A 14,013-nucleotide genomic window follows, 5' to 3' on the forward strand; every position below is an offset into this window, starting at 1 on the left:
CACTGTGCCTTAATTTACACACAACCTGGAACCAATCTACAACCTACACAGGAAATAAAATGAAACAAAACAACAAGATATTCATGAGAAACAGGTAATCAACTTTCACCATCAGTAAATACAACAAATAGCATAACATAGAATGAAAAATTGCAAAATCAACCATTTAATAGCATAAAATAACAACTTGTCTCTTTGGATACCCATGGTGTACCTGAGGGACCATGCATCCAAACATCAGCAAGAAACATTCAGATAGATGGATGGATAGATGGATAGATAGATAGATAGATAGATAGATAGATAGATAGATAGATAGATAGATAGATAGATAGATAGATAGATAGATAGATAGATAGATAGATAGATAGGTGAACCTTGAATCTTGAATAGGAATAAACCCATAACTCCCTTAACTCCAGCTGATTCTTGAGGTAATCCACCAACTTCAGCATCACTCTACCACTCTTTGATCACTTTTTCTAACAATTATTATTAATTATTTCATTAATCTATATTATATTACACCTTATGGAGCCATAATATGGAGTCCAACATGTTATCTGAGACCCAGAACGCTCAGACTGTTTTGCCATCAAGAGCTTCTGCTGCAGCGCCTCCCACAACAATGCTTCTGTAGGCTGATTACTCTGGTAATCCACACTGAGGAATGACAATAGCTTCAAAACAATTTCTATTTACATGCCACATTTGTCACATGAGTGAGTGAGTGAGTGAGTTCACACACCTGCCAACCTTCCACCTGTTGCGTGGGTGGAGCCCACTGTGAATGTTTCCACATATTCACAGCGCCGGTTGTCACCTGCTGCTGTGTAAGTTTCCTGTCTCAGTTCCATCTTAAATTTACTTGACAGCAGATGTAGGATTTTTTCACCGATAGGCATACGAATCTGTCCTTTCCGTGGTGATGGCTGGTTGCGTTTGAATGATGGGCTGCGGGACCAGCAAGGTGCTGCCTGAGGCGTCCAAGAAAGGCTATGTAAGTGTAGTGCAATCGATCGTGGCCTTCAGTAAGGCGCATAATGATGATGAGCTAAAGAAGTGTATGGAGAAGCGGAGGGGCCCGTGGCTCGCCACCGGCAGAGCGAGTCTGCAGCCCCCGACAAACAGCCGGCAGCAGACACTCAGAGACGGACAACAGCAGGACAAAGTTGCCAAGTACAGAGCCAAGTTTGATCCCCGTGTGACAGCAAGGTAAAGTTTAATAGTTAGGATTCAAGATCAATATGAATGTGCTGCAAAAAAAGTCTATTAATCTAGTATTAAGTCTTAAAAACGTAAGTCGTTTCAAGTGCAAATCAACTTTTTCATCAAGATTTTCTTGAATCATTTGACACATTACAGGTATATTGATTAGGCCAGTAGTGAAGGCCAATAGTGCTGATATTTTGGGATTGAAACTGTCTATAACTGATATTTTGAGCCAATATTCAATATATTTCAATTTGACAATTTCTGCCAAAAAATTGCAACTATTCAGTGTTTCCCCAGATTCTTGGCAGTGGAAAAACTGAATTTTTTAAACATTTAGACCATGGGACACAAACTGTTTGACACCCAGGACAATAATAATAATAATAATAATAATAATACATATTCATGTAAACATGAGTGGAACCTGATCAAAATATCACATTGTTGCATGAAATGTTGCATCAATAAGGGCTTCTCTTAGCCAACCAGTGTAGTAGTGATCAATTATACAATAAATATGTAATCATATCTATCACATCAGAGGTGGACAGAGGTGGTTGATTTTTAATACATTTTATTTTACAACATTTGCCCGATATGTCTATTGAACCTGAATCTTGATGCTGGTGGAGTGATCTGCAATATTCTGCCTGATTACAAGATATTGTCACCGATTTCTCAAACATTACCGAGCAACTGAAGCTGCACTGAAATCAAGTGAAATCATCTCACCTCATCAGAACAATTTTTCACTTGTTTTAAAAAATATATTTTTTTAACACTCAGTTCATGATGAAATGTCTTGTTAAGAACTTTTGCAGTGTTTATGGGAGCCTTTGAATGTCACAGGCCTAGGCCTTATTAACACCTGGAGACTGTCTTCCTGTACTTGTCAAATGAAAGCGCTAAAATAACCAAAGAAACTGTTGCTATTTTAAGGAAAAGTGTATGTCTCCTTCCACCTCTGCTGAATATTCTCAGCCTACATACACTAAAGTCAAAAGTTTGGACACACCTGATTGAATGTACTATGTTTGTCATTATCTTAAAGCCATTTTGATGTAAAGGCTTCTGCTTAAATGTTTGAAATTTGCTTTTTAGACAAATATAAATAGTGAAGTTGATGCCTATGTATGAATTTCTTTCCAAAGCCTTTGCCTTTCCATCAAGGCAAAGGGCGGCTACTTTAAAGAATCTAAAATATAAGATAGTTTTGATTTGTTTCACAATTCAATGTATGTTATTTCATAGTTTTGATGTCTTTACTGTTATTCTAAAATGTGGAAAATAGTAAAAATAAAGAAAAATGTGGTGTCTCCAAACTTTTGACTGGTAGTGTATATAGACTATTGCCCTGTACATCAGTGATCTAAATCAGAATCATTTAATTTGCAAAGCACAGTAAATGTACAAGAATTTGCCTTGACGATATTAGTACAGTGCAAGACAACAATAAGCAAGACTATATGACTGTACATATATATATATATACATATATATATATATATATATATATATGTATATATATCTCAGCATTCTACCATTATTAGCATACAGCATGGCTGCAGGCGTAGAGAAAGATGCAGTAACTACTGTTTTGTGTTTTTCAAAGGTCAAACATAACTCAAGTTTAGATTTCATTTTAACAAAAAATAGACCCATAGGTGCTACTAAACGATATATATACATCCATTTCTCTACCAAGAATACTTTTGTCAGGACAGGAGATAATGAGGTGGAAGACTTTTTCTCAGTTTCACTCTTTCTTGGTCTTATGCCCTATCGGTGAGTGCTTTGAAACAGCATATCATGAGGTAGCTTCACTCTAATGAGCCATCATCGCCCTTCTGTCCTGTCAGATACGACATCAAGGCTCTGATCGGCCGCGGCAGCTTCAGCCGGGTCGTGCGCGTGGAGCACAGGGCGACGCGCCAGCCCTTCGCCATAAAGGTGATGGAGGTGGAGGCCCCCGAAGGCCGCGAGGTGTGCGCGTCCGAGCTGGCGGTGCTGCAGCGGGTGAGCCACGCCAACGTGGTCCAGCTGATCGAGGTGCTGCAGTCTCCGCAGCGGGTCTACATGGTGCTGGTGCTGGCCACGGGCGGAGAGCTGCTGGACCGCGTCGTCGCCAGGGGGCACTTCACGGAGCGGGACGCCACCCAGGCTCTGCGGATGGTGCTGGCCGGGGTGGGATACCTCCACGCCCTCGGCATCACCCATAGGGACCTGAAGCCGGAGAATCTTCTGTACTATCACCCTGGTTCTGACTCCAGGCTGCTGGTGACCGACTTCGGACTGGCCACTTTCGGCGGCAGAGATCCCGAGTGTGAAGGTTTGGGAGCTGACGGAGGTGGGAGCGGAGAAGACTGGTCCCTGAGAACCACCTGTGGAACCCCGGAGTACCTGGCCCCTGAAGTGTTGCTGAGGAAACCCTATTCCTGTGCAGTGGACATGTGGGCGCTGGGGGTGATCGCCTACATTGTGCTGAGCGGGTCGATGCCCTTCGAGGACGACAGCCGCACGCGGCTCTACAGAGCCATTCTGAGAGGGAAGTACAGCTTCCATGGAGATGTGAGTTGTCCAAGTTTTTAAGTTGCACTGAAATTAAAAATGAATGAATGAAGAATTTATGCCACTAAAGTCACAAAAAAATATATTTTCTTGTATTTTTATATCAAAATCTCATTACTTTTAGTTTCTGGAAAATGGAAAATCTTTAGTGATGACTTCATCGTGTACCAGGAGGGAACATAAAAATTCCAACCAATAAATCCATCACAGATTTTTTTAGTTATCCCGCCCCTCTGCCCCTCCCATCAAATAAAACTGTGTTTCTCTCCCTAACTGATATCCCATTTACACTTTTGAACGATCCCTCCCCGCATTATGTCTCGCCCCAACATCCTGTTTCAACAGGAAATACCACACATCAAGGAAACAAGATGCTCTCAAAATGTGGTTTAATTGTGACTTTAAGTGCAGATTGGAGTTTAGTTATATGAACCAGAAATATTCTTATTACATGAGCTAAACCTCAATGGGCGGAGCCAAAGAACACAGTTTTTCTGAGTGCTAACTGGCAAACCTGAGCTGCAAAGAAGGAACTCTGGTGAAAATACAAATAAAAATATAAATAGCAATGACTTATGTTTTTTTCATCCATTCATGACCAAAGGGATCCATGGTCTTGGGAGGTCAGCAGCTAGCTAACTATCTTGCCTAGATAGCTATTGGCTAGTATGGCTAGTTTGAACTTGGAACGTCAGCTAGGCTAACTAGCTAACCAGGTTAAATTAATACGGTTAGACTGCAGTTTTACAGTTAGTAGCAGAGCGCTAGGCTTAGCTAACTCTTCTCTTACCCCTTGGCTTTTTCACTGGGATTCAGTCTTACAGCACATTAGAGATGTGTCACATTTGCGCAGCAGTAATGTGCAGTGTCAGTGTTTTACCTGCTACACCAGCAACATACCTGTTCCATAAGGGACTAGGCTAATTTGGGTTGTTGTTGACACAGCTACGAGGATTAATTACATGTACGTCTTATGTAGGGTTGTTGTTTTGACGCAGCTTCTGTGGCTGGTTTAGCAGCTTTCATTGCAGCTTTCATTGATTACAGTTGCACCACTCAGAGTCACAGTCCTTGCCAGAAAAACGTTTTTTTAGGCTCCGCCCATTGAGGTTTAACTCAACCAATGAGATTATTTCTGCCTCCAGAGCAGCTCTGCCTCTGAGAAATGTCTGTGTAACTAAAACTCCAATCTGCCATTTCAGCTTTGATATCCAGCCCGTTTTCCCTACAACACAATCTGTTTGGGTTGATTGGGTAGGATGTACATGCTATGAAATTATCCAACCTTAACACCACATATGTTCAGATGCAGGCTGTCATATCTACTTGCTACACAAATATGATTCACAAGTAAAGCATAATGTTAGAGTTACCATATATAGCCATGTTATTTCAGCCCCGTCAAGAGAAAATAGAGCGATTTCAACTGAGCATATCGCAGTCTAGGTGTGGTAAGGTGAGTTTTCCCTCTTTTTCATCCCTTCCTCTACAGCATTGTAATGCACATGAATGGATATACGAAAGTTTGTTGTGGCGTCTCAAGTTTCCGCTTGGTTTAGCTCTTTGAGAATGCTTAGAAAGGGGGAAACGGGGGCCCTGTATGTTATTTTTTCCCTTTCCTCTGTCATATAACTGAAGTGGGTATTTTTAACAGCCTATTCTGTCGAGCTCAGTGGTGAGTTCAGGCTTGTTCTTTCACGCTGATTACACCCAAGGCTGGATTATTCAATGGGCTTTAAGCCTGGCCTGATTCTGAGGGATGCAGTCTGACATTTTAGTCCGCCATACAAGAGGCTCCCTTACATAGGCCCTGGACTATTATCCCAATGTTTACCGCTGCACTGACCACCAACTGAACAATAGTGCAAAATCCTTCCAAAGTTTATGCAAAGGCTTATTTCACGTTTTTCATGGTGGCTTTCGATGTAGCTCATATGTAGGCCACACTGGTGGAGGAGGGAAATCCTTGGGAACAAAGCTGGAAGCCACATTTATATAGGACCTAACATTGTCCCAGTGCGTTTCAGTGTCAAGGGAAAACACTATCAATCTGGAATTCATACACGGACAATATGAAGACATCATACATGGCTGAGTAGCAATCCAGGCCTCCGTCGCTGATGGATGAGCCATCAATCACCTTCGCATGTTGACAAGAGGGCGGGCGACATTTGTTCACTGTCATGTGCAAGTATCCGCCCTCTCTCCGACAAGCTCACAGTTACACACAAGCACACTGTGATAATGATGTAAATTAGATGACATCTCCATCACTGTAAGTTTCCACATATACATCACAAGTGTCCACAGAGTATGAGCCTGTGCCATCAAAAGGGTTCTTCATGTGACTGACAAGAGTGCTTCACTTTGGGACAAGCATGATCTCAAAAGTCACAGCAATTCTTTCACATATTAATGTTGACTTGAAGAGTTTAATTCCAAAGTGAGCTATCCACTAATAGAAAAAAGTAACACCTACATCTATAAAATGCATGCAATTAAATTCAAATTATGGTACTTTTCAAAGGATTGAGGGTAACTTAAGTCCTTGGTTGACAAAACGATGACACAAACTGGATCCTCTATACTTTAGAGACATGTAAGGGGTAATGAACATTATTGCAAAATTATTTTGCAATAATGACTGGCTCCCTGTACGTGATCCTGATTATTACACGGCTACTTATTAAAGACATTAATCATTTGACACAAAATATTGATTTAAAATGATTTTATTACAAGCAAAAGTAATTTACAAGCTTCAGACAAAAGTAAAACTGTAACCACAGAAACATTTGTAGCTGGGGCTGTATAGAGAGCCTAAGTCCCTCCCCTTCCGCTGTCCCCCATGGGACCTTATTTCGGAAAAAATATGTACGGTAGTCAACGGCGAGAGACAAATAATTGTTTGATCCCGTTTGAATTGTGCCATGACTTACACATATGATGTTTTGTCAATTTAAAAGATAATTTTGCAAGTCAAGAAAGTCGCAGTTTGTTGTAAAACAGTACAGTAACGTTTAGTTTTGTGTGAAACCGCTCAGTGAACTACATCTCTCGTCTCGCACAATATACGTCACCAACACCAACATGGAACGAAACATAGGAAACACACAGGCATCGCGTTAACGTTAGCCCCCACTGTACTAAAACTATCCTAAACCAGTTTAAATCCATTCTTACTGTCTACCTTCCAGGTTGTGTATAATACTCCTGCTATCTGAGAGGGACTTAGCTTCAGCGGCTCTGGGTAGCTTGTGGAGAGAGGAAGTTACGTCACTTGCGCGACTTTTGGGTGTGTAGTCTTTCTAATTACGTATTTTTACAGTCTTATAGTTCAACAGTTTTACGACAAACTGCGACTTTCTTGACTTGCAAAATTATCATTTAAATTGACAAAACATCATATGTGTAATTCATGGCACAATTCAAACGGGATCAAACAATTATTTGTCTCTCGCCGTTGACTACCGTACATATTTTTTCCGAAATAAGGTCCCATGGTGGTCCACCGGAAGGGGAGGGACTTAGGCTCTCTATTGTAGCAGAACTGTAACCATAGAAACGTAAACAAATCTGACAAGATTGACGTTCCAGCAATTAAAAGTTTCATGCTCTCCGAATAAATTAAATGTAGGCTAATATTGGAAATGTCTTCTTCCTAACCTCTGCTAACTGGGTAACGTCTTTTTCCCACCGGCTGTCACTAGTTAAATTAACGAACTAAAATTGACTAATATTGACCACTCTTCGTGACTGCTGAGTGATATAATTAGATGTGAAACAGCAGTCAGTCATTTAGAATTGAGTGTTCAACAAAGCAGAATGCCTTCATTGGCCAATCAGAATTGAATATTCAGCAAATCAGTGTAATAATGAATGATAAACTTCTAAAGTGGATATGTAACGTTTTGGAAAGGAACTCTTCATAAGCAATACACAAGGGCCGGAGGTGCACACATGCTTCCAAACGCATCAGTAACCCTGTCTACTTATTGAAGTTGACTTGAAGCAGTGCAAATAAAGGGTGTGTGTGTGTGTGTGTGTGTGTGTGTGTGTGTGATGGGGAGGTCGAGGGAAGGAAGCAGCAGACTGATGGCCTGATCCTGGGGCTAAACGGTGTGATGGAGGTGAGATTCGCTCGGCAGTGCAAACAGCCCCTGGCACCTGCCCCTGAACCAGGTCCCTCTGTCTCCCTGAGACCCCCCGCCACCTGTCCCCACCCCTAACACACACACACACACACACACACACTGCACCCATCCCCCTCACAACACACAGGTGTGACAGCCTCTGGCCTGAGGAGCTGTAGTACAGACTCACACTGCGTTTACTCAACTGTAGGAAGAGGGGGGAGGCGGTTAGGGGACTTGGGGAAGGATGGAGGGGAGGGAGGGGTTGGAGGGGTTGGAGGGGTTGGGGGGAGCAGAGGACAAGCAGGGCAGAGGGGGGGAAGGATGTAGCCCCGGGGCCTTTCGCACCTTATCGCTCAACCTGTTCGCTGCACGTAGGACGGAGTGCTTCGTTCACACTTAATCTGGGCATCTCATCTGATGTGTGTTTGTGATGGTGGAAAGTGTGTGTGTGTGTGTGTGTGCGTGTGCGTGTGCGCGTGACTTCTTCGGAGTAAAGCACAGATCCTCGCGTTAGCTCAGGCCAGACAGCAGCACAGTGCCTCCTCTGCAGTCTGCTGCTGCGTTATGAAAGCCACACTTTACTGACCCAACCCAAACATCTGCATGTCTCAGCCACAGGATTAGCTGATCCTGGGTAATGGTTAGCCCAGTCTGCCCCCTAGTGAGCGTAACATGAATTAATTCAGTTTTCCATACTGAGTCCACTTGCTGCTGTGTATTGTACATGACAGTCCAATCTCTCCTGCATCCGGGTATTGATATTTCGATTATTGCGGTTTAGCTGTGACTTTCACCTGCATTAACAGCAGGCTCACCTTTCCCATTTGGACTCATCATGACAGGAGATATTTAAACTTGGCTTTGCTGCTGAGGAAATGCTGTCAAACGATCCAGATTTGCCTAATGAATAAATAGTGAGTGCTGGGCTAAGAAGCTTGCGTGGAGTTGTGCATTATTCAAAAGTGTATTATCCTCATGATCACATTAGAGTAATCCAACCTTCTAGCGTTTCCTTCGTTTGTTGTAATTATGGCTTTGTCAGGTAAGGATGTAGTGTGCTGCAAACACAGTCATTGGAGCTTCTCATCCACTCTAACAAGATGTTGCTCAATAAGCCAAGGCCCTGTAGGTTTCCCCCGCCGCTTATGCCATATCCGCACTCAATATCTCTCCCCCCTCCTCTTCGACTAGCTCTCTGCTCAACAGTGATATATGGCATTGGCTCTCGCCCCCTTCCTCTAAACCCAATAAAGCCTTTGTGTATTTTGACGTGAAAAATGTTCGAAATAAGGGAGAGAGATAAACTTCCGCAGGTGGCCCAGTTCCAGGAAGACAACACAGATGCGTCTCTTCTTCTTCTTCTTCAGGTATACCACATTGATAGGGGGAGGGAGAGAGAAAGCTTACCAAAGGAAGCTCTCAGCTATGTCTCTCTCTCTCTCTCCCTCTCTCTCTCTCTCTGCAGCTTCAAAGAGCTCTCAGTTTTTTCTTAGTCATTCCCAGTTTGTAAAGCCTTTACCATCTCTCTCTGTCTGTAACCAAGATGCGCTGAGGGTGATGCTGAGAAGCTGAACTCATGCATTGCATGCGTCATTTCAGATGAAGGACACAAGGCACCTGCTAGCCATGGCTGCTATCAAATGTGTATTTCAGGGGCGGTAATGAGAAGCCTCACTGAATCACCTCCTGTGCTAGATGAAGAGGAAAGTCAGACTTGTTCATAGCTGTGAGAGCTCAATCAAACACTTTCTCTTCTTTCCAGGGAAACTGAGTGTCACTCCGCCCGCCTTTCAGGTGTGAAATAACAACACAATGAAAGAAAGTTGAGTTTGAGTGAGAAGCGTTTTTATGACTCGTTCGGCAGCTCTGTACTCTCTGCTCCGCTCGCACACTTCTCTCCAGTCGGTGCGCTGTGAGAATGAGTGAGTCCTGCTTCTTTGAATTCCTCTCACCGGCAACAGTCTTGCGATTGTCAATTTCATGCTTGATTAATTGTCATTACTGGGTGAGAGACAAAAAAAAGGAGAGAGAAATGCATTTCAGGATTAAAATGGAGAGCGAGACCTCCCTAAAGAGCGAAGTTTAGTCTGTGCAAGGTTGAGTTGGGAATGAGAGAATTTTGCATGCGCAGTTTTTCCTGTATTTAGCTTTTATCCTCGTCCGCCAGACATGGTAGAGACATATTTGAACAAATAGATGGTTGATTATGGGAATATTTTAAGGACAAGTGAGTGAGATAAAATTGATTAAGGCAATCAGTCTCTTCTCAGCTCTGAATGACGCTGATCATTACTTGCCGCTCCAAGACACTAAATTAAACTATTGGAAAAAAGTGGCACTCATTACTCCTGTGAATAAAAACTCAGCCAGTGGAGTCAGTGGCGTAACCACTGCCGGTGCAGCCGGGGCCCACCGGGGCCCACCGGGGGCCCAGAGCGCCAAAGGGCCCATCGGCCTTTCAAGGAATCTGTGATGAGCCTCCAACTGGTGGAAACAGTCACTGAGACATCTATAATACACTACCAATACACAATCAATCACCCATACTAAACACACAGTGCTATATACAGTATATATATATCATTTATTCTCCATTTGTATAACACCTGTGGCTGCAAACAGTAATTGCATGTTTGTTGTCATTTGTTTTGTCAATTTCAAGTGTCAAATTATAATAATAACTTTATTTATATAGCACCTTCACAAACAGTTTACAAAGTGTTTTGACAGTCAAAATGAAAGCATAACACTCAAAATTAATTCAAAAAAGCAATGGAACAGTGTGAAACAGGAATTAAATTAAGAGAAGAGGACAGAGGTAGACATTCAAGTAAAGAGCAACATTCAAGCAAATACGGGGATAAGCGTAAGATAAAATACAAAATAAATAGTAAGGATAATTTAAAATAAATAAGATAAAATGAAGATAAAAAAGACGACATCACATATAATCAAGTCTATAAAAATTGGTTTTAAGAGGTAATTTAAAAGATTACTTCAGATAGCACTCACTATGATGTTCAGGATGGACAAATCTCTATTTCACCAGTTTCTTAGGTCATGTCAAGAGAAACATGCTACATTTCAGCCTGATGGCCTTCATCAGAGCAGAAGTTAGCATGTTTCTCTCAACATGACCCAAAACTAACTGGTGAAATAGAGATTTGTCCTGAAGATCATAGTGAGTGCTACCTGGAGTCTTTAGAAGTTTATGGTTTGGTCTAGCACCACAAGCCAGTGAATACCAGTGAAGCACATCCATATAAACATCAGGATTACATCAGGATCTCTCCATCATTTAGCTGTTGGCTAAATGATGGAGAGATCCTGATGTAATCCTGATCAGAGGAGTGCTGTCCGTGGTGCTGACAGGTTACTGTTTGTGGAATGAGAGGCACCTCCAGGTACACTACCACTCAAAAGTTTTGACACACCACATTTTTCTTTATTTTTACGATTTCACACATTTTAGAATAATAGTAAAGACATCAAAACTATGAAATAACACAAATGGAATCATGCAGTGACCCAAAAAAGTGTTAAACAAATCAAAACTATCTTATATTTTAGATTCTTTAAAGTAGCCGCCCTTTGCCTTGATGGAAAGGCAAAGGCTTTGGAAAGAAATTCATACATAGGCATCAACTTCACTGTTTATATTTGTCTAAGAAACACATTTCAAGCATTTAAGCAGAAGCCTTTAGATCAAAATGGCTTTAAGAGAATGAAAAAACATTAGAGTACATTCAATCAGGTGTGTCCAAACTTTTGACTGGTAGTATAGTGATTTTTTTTGCGGTGATATACCTGCTAATTTGTACGTGATGCAGAAGGTGGCAGTGTATGTGTGTGTATGTAGGGAAGCCAAAAACATTTGCACTGGGGCCCATCACAGCTATAACATCATGGAGAGAGAGAGATGAAGAGAAGTCATTATCTTTCCTTCTTTGACACTGATAAAGGTTATGTGTGATGGCTGTCAAGGTCTGTTCTTGTGGCATCCATTTTTTTTTGTAATCAATCGTTTACATGCCCGTCATGCTTCAGCCAGTTGCCTTACCCCGTCTTTTTAATCTGATGCCACATTAATTTAATTCAATGACAGTATCAGCAGTATTTTATTGAAAGTAGGGTGGCAACACAAAGGTCATCATTTGCCTGAGGGAGGCCTACATGTTGTCTCTATGACAAAGAACCACAGGCATTATGAATTATTTAAAAGATTCTTTAATTCTCTCCCATTGGAAACATAGCATGGTGTTGTATGATTTCAAAGTGTTCCTGAATGTCAGTTTGGGTCTTGACAAGGGGAATGATTTGGTATTTGAATTAACAAAGAGTACAAAGATCCTAATGGAGCATGTGTGTGGCGGCTGTATTGTGAAGCAAGCCAAGAATAAACATGGATCCCAATCCCACACACACACACACACACACACACACACACCAGCGCTGTTCTGTCTCCCAGACTTCATGTTCATTCCGCCAAGACTGCTTCCTTTTGCCCAGTGACATTTAGCTGTGCTTTGAGTTTAGTTCTGGTTGTTAGGCCTGCAGAGCGCAGGGATCATAGTTTTATTGCTTTGTTAGAATGAAATCTTGCATCCCACTTTGAAGAGGCTTTGAATTCGTGCAGTCGCCTCGCCTAGATATCCAGCCAGCATCCAGCCAGCGTTTCAAAGGACTGGGACTTCCAGACCTCCTGAGCGCGCAGGCAGAATTGATTTAATTGGGGGTGAGTGCTATTATATTCACAGTGCGGGTGATCGCCCTGCTCTGCTTCCTCCTATCCCGCAGCCTTGGCCGTCTGTGTCCAACCTGGCCAAGGACTTCATCCAGCGCCTGTTGGCGTCGGACCCGGCCGCCCGTCCGACTGCCGAGCAAGCCATCCGTCACCCCTGGGTGGTCACCATGGCTGCCAGCTCCTCCATGAGGAACCTGCATCGATCCATCTCCCAGAACCTGAGGCAGCGGGCATCACGCGCCTCCTCCCGCTCCAGCGGCGCCGGCAGCCTCTGCACAGGACCGGGAAGGCTAATGACGCTGGAGAAGAACCAGGAGGCGATTCAGCGGCTGGGGGCAGGCGGAGCATCAGGACGCGACTCGGCCTCGGAGAGCCGCGCGGCAGCCTCCGGCGCGGGTTCAGCCAGAGGGCTCCGGGACCGCCGACGCCTTCCAGCCAGAACATCAGATTCACAGGAAGGCTAATGAAGGGACGGGACCAGCTGCCCCGACTCAGCCTGTATAACTATCGCAGGCCTCAGAGCTGTGAGTGTTCAGGGAGCCAGAGCGCCTGGAACAGGTGTTGTGACAAAAAAAAAAGTTTTTCCCTTGTCTGGACTGCAGTCAAGCTTCTCTACTTGACTAATAACCCCGGCTCCCCTGAAGGCTCAGCTCCAGCCTCCATTAGTTTCTGTTGGTCGGATTAAGCCTTTAGTGCATTATAGTTGTTCCCAGCTTCAGGTTCAGGCCTATATTCAGACAGAGCTGTCCACCTCCACAAGGTCTCCAGCCCCTGGTGTTACTCACACAGCTCAAACTAATGGGTTGAGGGTCTCATCTAGATCATTATGAGTCACCGCATTAGCTGCCTGCGAAGAGGTCCTTTCCAAAATGAGATATTTGTCATTTGAGAAATGTGAGCTAATCTTAGAAAAAAAATTGCAGGTGTGAAAGTAAAATTCACTATCCAATGTTGGACGTTATTGGGCATCTTAACGCTTTACCTTAAAAAATGTCATGCTTTATATAGAGATATAGCTTTTCTGGGATAAACCCCTTCATTTGCTTACAATTCTGGACATTTATCAGGATTAATTTGAAATAAAGGCCTGTCACAGAGCGTTTGGATAGTGGTTAGACTGACAGCTAAAGTAAACTGTTATCACCTCTTCCTCTCTGATCTTTTCCCCTCTTTCATTATATAATTTGAACACCCTGCCACAAAATGAGTCATTTAGTTTGTTGTTTGAGGGCGAAAGAAACAATAATGTGACAATCTCTCCTTTTGTTATCACTCCTCCAACATGGCAGCATGTCCCATGTAACCGTTGGTAACCACTTCCCAAACATTTCCTGACAGGCCTCTATCAAG

The 14,013-nt window shown here is 42.9% G+C and overlaps 1 protein-coding gene across 1 annotated transcript; it reads left to right on the forward strand.

Annotated features, from left to right (window-relative positions):
• Positions 1–946: 946 nt before the first annotated feature.
• Positions 947–13,127, forward strand: LOC139908676 (serine/threonine-protein kinase H1-like). Its single transcript, XM_071895419.2, has 3 exons — positions 947–1,215; positions 3,075–3,783; positions 12,717–13,127. The coding sequence occupies exons 1-3, from the start codon at positions 947–949 to the stop codon at positions 13,125–13,127; spliced, it is 1,389 nt and encodes a 462-aa protein (XP_071751520.2).
• Positions 13,128–14,013: the final 886 nt, after the last annotated feature.

The sequence above is a fragment of the Centroberyx gerrardi genome, chromosome 22, assembly GCF_048128805.1.
Source record: "Centroberyx gerrardi isolate f3 chromosome 22, fCenGer3.hap1.cur.20231027, whole genome shotgun sequence".
NCBI classification, from domain to species: Eukaryota; Metazoa; Chordata; class Actinopteri; order Beryciformes; family Berycidae; genus Centroberyx; species Centroberyx gerrardi.

Excerpts from the sequence above, each read along its gene's own strand:
- LOC139908676 (XM_071895419.2), top strand. The coding sequence starts at position 947 with ATGATGGGCTGCGGGACCAGCAAGGTGCTGCCTGAGGCGTCCAAGAAA. Across the intron at positions 1,216-3,074 it reads GATCCCCGTGTGACAGCAAG|ATACGACATCAAGGCTCTGA; the intron begins GTAAAGTTTAAT and ends CTGTCCTGTCAG. Across the intron at positions 3,784-12,716 it reads AGTACAGCTTCCATGGAGAT|CCTTGGCCGTCTGTGTCCAA; the intron begins GTGAGTTGTCCA and ends CCTATCCCGCAG.